A 7491-nucleotide genomic window follows, 5' to 3' on the forward strand; every position below is an offset into this window, starting at 1 on the left:
AAGTTTGTGCTCTACTTTTCTGCCCACTGCTTTGTATTTTGTCCTGCCTCTTGGATGAACACCTGTGCCTGACCCACTTGGACTGGCTTTGTCAAGCAACAGCTCTCCAAGGTCACAGAGCCTGACTTCCTGCAACCTTTGCAGAGGACTAACTTTACAGTTAACTCTTACTACAGTCAGCATTACAAATAATGCTGATTTACTCACATACACAAACACAACTTATATCTTAGAGGAAGTCCTTGCTTGAGTGGAACACTTTCTGCTCAAAGAACAGAACTTCCCCCTCCTCATCCCTTGCACACACACCCCCCCCCAAAAAAACCCTGCTCTGGCAGTTTCCCCAGCCCTCAAGAACAATTTTGGGAAGTTCTGGGGGGCACTCAGTGGGAGGAGATGGAGGACAGGTTTTGTTGCATTTGTGAAAGTCACTCTACTCATAATGACTTTGCTGGATTCAACCCACACACCAGTTTAGCAAACGACATGGATTTGTGATCATTTACCTTCACAGCTGTTAAACGGAGAGGAATCAACACAGTTTCAATTTAGCTAGTTTACAAACTGGTCAGCTGACCAAAAAAAAAAAAAAAGGCTGAAGGGAGCAAGAAGTGAATATGTATGGAACCTGAAAGAACCAAGCTGCTTTGCACACCAGAAATGAATAGATGCATTATCCATTCAGAAGGGGAGTTGTCAAAAAAAAACAAAAAGCAAGAAGGTCCCCTCCACCCACCATGTTCCAACCCATCTGGAACTCCAACCAACAGGTCAGAGTGATAAATGGACAGGCTGAAGACAAGTTGAAGGCCACACAAACACAAAAGGTGATAAATGGGTCATTTCTCCTTCTCTTCCTTCACCACCCACAGGCGTGGAGTGCTTTTGTTTGTGATGCTCTCACAGGTCGCTCTGGGAATTGAAACGCTGTGGAAGAACTCTGGGCCTCTTCAAATAAAGCTGACAAAAAGCGAAACTAATTGTGTTTCATGGCCTTCTCAGTCCACTGCTCTTCCATACGTTGCAGCACAAAACAGCTGTAGAGATGAAACACACACACAGGTAACTTACATTAGGCTTGGTAAGCGAGATGAGCGCCACAACCCCAGAGTCAGTCACAACTGGACCTAATGATCAGGGGTCCCTTTACCTTTACCTTTTTATGCACCAAATGAGAAATAATTAGATTTTTTAAAATGGTTCTCGTATGTTGCAAACCCTTAAGACTTTCAAAGAGGGTGAAGTTGTTTGGGAAGCAGCTCTCAATGAGACTTGTGACACCATAAGAGACCTGGCTACTAGGGTAAGCCTTTCTTTTTCTTTTCTTTTTAAAGGTACTCTTGACAGAATTGTTCAAACAATATTGTTCAGTGGACTTTTGGCAAGGACACAAGCAGGATGTCAGGAACTGTATGTTTTTCTCAAACACGAACAATTCTCATATAAATTGTGTACTGATCTCTGACTGGCTGCCTAAATTAAAAGACTAAAACCAAGGGACAATAGGCATACTAGACCATGAGGAAGTTATAACAAGGCTTCAGTTGGATCCTGACAGAGAAACAAGCAGAACCTGCCAATTAAATCCAGTGCTGCTTCTCAGAGCAATTACACTTGAAAGGGTCAAGGAGGGTTTGCAACAGTGTTTTGTTAACTACATCCCTACTATGCAGCAATGCTATGGGATACAATGGAGTTAATTCCAAGAAGGACATTAATTAATCAACCAATCAAGCATGAGGTTCAAAGGAGTAGAAGCTGAGAGGAACTACAGAAGGAAATATATGAGTAAGAGGAGGCACATGAACAATCAGGGAGCTGGTAAGATACAGACAGTACAATCTTTTGCCTAGAAAAGTATGCTAAACCCATACATACACACACACACACACACACCCCTTACACTCCATTCTAGTTTAGTCCATTCTGCCAACACCATTTCATTCCCAACTAATTCTTCTGCATGAGTAGGCCAGGGTTAGGGTTAGGGTCTGAATCTGTAAACTGATTCCATTGAAACATACTGCATTTTAGTGATCCCAAGACAAGAAGCTTAGGCTTTTAGGGATGTTGTGGTTTTGGGTCTTGTTTGGATACTGATCCTCCAGGCACTTGTCTGGATATCATCTATATGTAAAACAGAAGACAGGGACGAAGACTTCCAAGCATGCTAAAATGTTTATTTGTGAATCAAACAATGTGGGGGAAATCTCAATCTTAGTGCAAACATGCAACCATTCCATCAATCTCATGTGAGGAATAGTGGGCACTGCAGCTCCTCATGAATCCACAGGTCTCAGCTGCCAGATGTGGTGAGCACGGGGTGGGTGACATCAGAAGTAGTCGAGAAGAAAAGACAGGAAGCATTTGGGATTTGCTTTGAACATTTATTGATGCAAGAGCAAAGCATATGACTACAGACACCAGGGTCAAGCAGGGGTGAGGGTAGGGGAAGAGACTTGATTCTAAGGGAAATCTAGCCTGAGAAGCCAGTCAGCTGACAAGCAGGTGCTCATTGGCTGGGGCGCAGGAGCAAAGGGTGAAGAGCGCCCTCCATGCTCTGTCTGTGTCCAGACTGTGAGTGCCCACCCACCGGCTGGTGGGTGGGGGCGGGCCATGGAAGGTTCTCTTCACCCCACACACACACACCCCACACACACCTAGCGCACAGAGGTTGACAATCAGATGGTGGGCAGGAGCGGGGCAACCCCAGAGGTGAAGAACATCCTCTGCACTGACCCAGGGGGCTCGTGCACCGGGCACATGCCTAGTTTGCACCTCCCAAGATTCTGTGCCCAGGGCCACAGCCCCCCTTGTCCCCCCCCCACACACACACTAGGCGACTGACTGTGGGTCCTCATGACCGTCCAGTGCTCCAAAGTGAGGGAAATACCATAAGCAGCTAGAAAGATAATATATTGTGGTGTGCTCTGAACAATTATTTATTGAACAGAACGGCAGAGAACTAAATAAACAACAAAAGATAACATATAACATGCAATGCTCAATCAACTAAGTCTGGGATTGGAGGAGGTACCTTGCTTATCTGGGCAATATATAGCCCAGGAGGCCAAGTGGCAAATATCAGGTGTCACAGCTGTTCTCCCACTACCTTTCTGTCTCTACCTCATTGCCTAAGCAGGGGTTTCTGTCACCCGACTGGTTGTCATCAAAACATTTAATGCAGCCTCTGTTGCTACTGTAGCACCGGAATAGGGGGGCACCCTGGATGTGTTCCCAAGCCCCCACCACAGCCTCATGCTCTTTCACTGTATCCTTCATGTAAACAGTCTCAAAAACAAAAGCCCTGGAATCCTCACTGTATCTGTTAAAAAGGGGATTGACCATCTGGACAATGTTTCTCGCATCACTCTCATTGAGGCAACGTTCTACACAAGGAGATAATTTGCTAAAGAAGATCAGGCAACTATTTTGGTCTTTATTGGATAGGATCCTTTCTACAGGGCTATTCTGGCCTCCAGTCAGCAAGCGCCATTCCGCGTGCTCTTTACTACGGGTAAATCTTGGCCTAGCTGCAATGACATCTCCTATTGGCTTTGGGACATATATTCCATTCCTGTGGTCGAGAGCATTCTTCATCTGCTGCATTTTGCTCCTGGGCAAAACTGTCTCCAAGACCGTTGGTGTAGGTTCCGCGCAGTATGTATGATCCAGTCTTATAGCCACAGCATAATGGATGTTTTTAATGCCGTACCTAGAAATGATCACCAAAAAATGGTGGGAATGAGTGTCACTGAATGAGCAAAAACTAACATTGAGTATTCCAAACTGAACTTCCACGTTTGGCAGCTGAATAGAAAGGCATTGTGAGATGGAAGGATTTTTTTTATTGGTAATGTGATAGTTGTAACGACTGATAAACAAATTCTAACCACCATCTGCTAATATACCAGGACAGAGATGGGTTTTACAACAAAGATTCTCAAAAAATTAAGTCGGGTTTAGTTAGCGTCATGGCTGTTACTGGGCAGGAAAACAATATTGTGGGTGTTTTTATTTTTAAAAAAGTTATCCTGAAACAAGCAGCTAGTTTTGCCAACTGTTATATGCAATATGTGTATTTTTACATCTCCAGTATGTCTGGGTGTGCAGTGTGCTTCCAACAACTCCGTGAGGTAGGTTAGGCTGCAAGTTGATTCAGTTCCCAGAGCTATAAAGGTACACATGACATGCTTACAACATTATTTGTGGCACATCAGGAGTGTGGAAGCAAAAGTTGATGCCTATAGTGCAAGCACTAAAGATTGAGAATAACATTGGGAACAACAACATATGTTATTATAATAATACATTATTTCAGCATAACCTTCCAAAATCCACACACATATTGGCATCCCCACCACATGTGGAAATAGGAGGCAAAACAGAAGTCAAGGGTGCTTTTCTTAATATTTGCAAAACCACTGCTGGTTAGTTTATCAGTAGGGCTGAATCAGTTGGGAAGGAGGCTTTTATGCTCACAAATGCTAATTAAGAACCCACAGGTGTGTGTATGTGTGGGCAGCCAGTTTATGTCAACAATTTCTTCCTCTGTGCCCTTGCAAGAGCTTGTGCTTATTTTATAATGACCTGTTGAGTTAAGCTAAGGGGTTTAGGGACATGCTCTGAATTCCAGATCAACCAAGCACCCCACCAACAATGATCCCAGGGCTCCCCTTCCTTGACCTAGTCTTTCAGATCAAGACATCACAATCAGTAACAAACTTTATTTTGGTCACAGACCAGCATAAGATAAAGCCATATTTCAATGAATGTCCATCATGGAAGCGCAGAATCTAGCAACTGAGGATATAACATCTGGATTTTCAGAGACATTGCAATGTTGCAACGAATTCTCCTTAACTTAGGTTGCTTCTCCAGACTGCAGCAAATTGTCCTTTGGGCTTTTAAATTTTATGCCAGCTGTGGGCACTGGATTGTATTGTAACCTTGAATTCTCAAACACACATGGGCATGGGCATGGGCATGTTAACAGCCCCAATGTGGACACTACAGCCCCACATGACTTTGCACATCTCTTCTGTAGGTGTGGGTGATTATTCACACTATAGGGTACAGCAGAAGAAGCAGCAGCAAACAGACAAGAAGCTTTTGTGATATGCTCCAAAGATTTTATTGATTCAACAGCAAAGCAAAGGACTACAAAGATCATATGTAATGCTCAATCTTGAGAAATAAGAATATGGGAATGAGGAAGGGGTGACTTTGGTTCTTAGGCCAGCTGGCAAAATGCTAAGTGCCACTACTACAATCCCTAGGTGGGCACTACTCTATCATTGGCTTTCCCTAACTGGCCAAGCAGGGACTGTCGGTATCAGATTGGTCATGGTTAAAACATTTGATGCAGGCTCTATTACCTGCATAGCACCGAAATAGTGGGGCATTCTGGATGTGTTGCCAGGCCCTCAACACAACCTCATCTTCTCTTTCTGCATCCCATGCATAAATGGACTCAAAAACAAAAGCCCCGGCATCTTCATTGTACCTGTTAAAAAGGGGGTTGACCACCTGTACAATGTTTCTCATGCTATTCTGATTGAGACATCGGTTCACACAGGGGGATAATTTGCTAAAGAAGATCAGGCAACTATTTTGGTCCTTATTGGCTAGGACACCCATATGAGAAACTGAGAGAACCTGAAATCAACATGCTCACGCATCCCTATGCAGTGCTTCCCTCTACAGGCATCTTACTGTACAAGTTTTTATGTGCCTTGCAATATTCACAGTGATAATGATATTGCCTTCCCCAACATCTTCACCCTGATATCACTTAAAAATGACAAAATGTGAAAGCACGCATGCCAGAACAAATCCACATGGGCAGACCTTTGAAAGCAAACATATAACACACACACATTTATCTTAGGCCACCTTGTAGCAGCATCAGCATCAAGGGAAGCTCATAACATGAAGCAAAACAATCTCCTCCATGTTGTATGAAATAATCAAAACATAAATTATTAAGTGCTCGCTTCAGCAGCACATATACTAACATGTAAATTATTATGAGTATGAAAGCAAAATGCTTTATTTGGCTAGAATACCAACATTTTTGTTTGTTTTAGTCCCATGATTTTGTTTTGAGGGGTTTTTCGAAATGTGTTGAACACTTGCTTGGAAAGCCCCAGAAAGATCCAAAACATTACTCACCCTCTGATGTAGTCAATGATTGCCTTCAGCTTGTCTGGATCTATAGACCCAAAGGCTCCACTTGTCAAACAGAGCAGGAAAGTCACACTCAACAGGCTGAAACCCAACCGACTTCTGGACGCCTGTCAGAAGAAAACAAAAAGAGAGGACATTGAGAGTAGCGTCATTGGCTAGGTGTTTCCAGCCACTCTGCTCCACTCCCTGCCTTTGGAAGGGTCATAGGAAGCTGCTGCCTGAATGGTGACTGTCTTTGGGAAGCTGAGAATCCAGAAAATTGATCTAACTGGCTAGCAGTAGTGGGTGGAGACCCTGAGACTGGTAGAGATTGCCAGAGCTAGACTGCAGAAGCTAGGCTATACATTCAGATAGGGGTGTAGCTGGACCATCAGCCCAAACTGATAGAAGACACTCCATGCCAATGAGGCTTCTTATGACTCAAGTGACAATAGTGGCTCCAGAAATATCCCCAAGCTATGCATTTCCAGTTTCATACACCTACTCCTTAATTAGCTACATGAGGGTGCAATGCTATCTGGATATAAGATATACCTATAAGATCCCAGTTCTAAAACGATTACATTGTATTTTAATTTTATTACTGTAAATCTTGAATATTTGTCTTTAAATTTAATCATCTTACATCTTGTAAGCTGTTAATTGTTTTGAGCTGCTTGGAGCTCAACCTTGTTGTCAGGAAAGCAGCACATAGATATTAAATCAAAATCCTAATGTTGCAGAATTATACTATTGTTTTTTTTCTTTTCAATGAAGTTCAATGAAGCATTATCAACATTCCTACTTGTATTGTAAGTAGGAATCATGATAATGTCTTATTGGTATGAATGTTATATTTATTCATAACATGTATTATATGCCACAATAATAACAGAAGCTTGAGAGAGGCATATCAGATAAATTGTAACAGAGTTACTCACTGTCTGCTCCATGGTAAGGAAGTAGCTTGTCTCCCAGCCAAAGATGGTCTTCCTCCCACTTACAGCAATAATTCACCTGCTCTTTATCTAGCTATTCTGTTTATCTTAGGAAAGGTTGGCTACCCCTCCTTGTATATAGAAGTGCCAATCACAAAACAGAGAGTTGGTCAGGTTTTGTTTTTTTAAAAAAAAAAAACACCTGACCAATTACAGGAAGAAATTGTCACGAGGCAGGGAGGACCTGCAACTCTTTCTGTTCTTGGTAAGAGAACTGAAAGAGAAACCCTATGGTCACATCATCCCTCTGCAACGTGTAATGACTGTGAAGGGAACCCAAATATTGTTTGCTAAGCTCTTTAGACTGCAAATACATTTGCATCAG

General features: G+C 42.8%; 1 protein-coding gene across 1 annotated transcript; it reads right to left on the bottom strand.

Annotated features, from left to right (window-relative positions):
* Positions 1 to 2373: 2373 nt before the first annotated feature.
* Positions 2374 to 7491, bottom strand: LOC310829698 (uncharacterized protein). Its single transcript, XM_083708434.1, has 3 exons — positions 7110 to 7491; positions 6175 to 6296; positions 2374 to 3715 (listed from the first exon to the last, which is right to left on the bottom strand). The coding sequence occupies exons 1-3, from the start codon at positions 7119 to 7121 to the stop codon at positions 3109 to 3111; spliced, it is 741 nt and encodes a 246-aa protein (XP_083564560.1). The 5' UTR covers positions 7122 to 7491; the 3' UTR covers positions 2374 to 3108.

Source organism: Podarcis gaigeae, assembly GCF_964106915.1.
Source record: "Podarcis gaigeae genome assembly, chromosome: 13".
NCBI lineage: Eukaryota > Metazoa > Chordata > Lepidosauria > Squamata > Lacertidae > Podarcis > Podarcis gaigeae.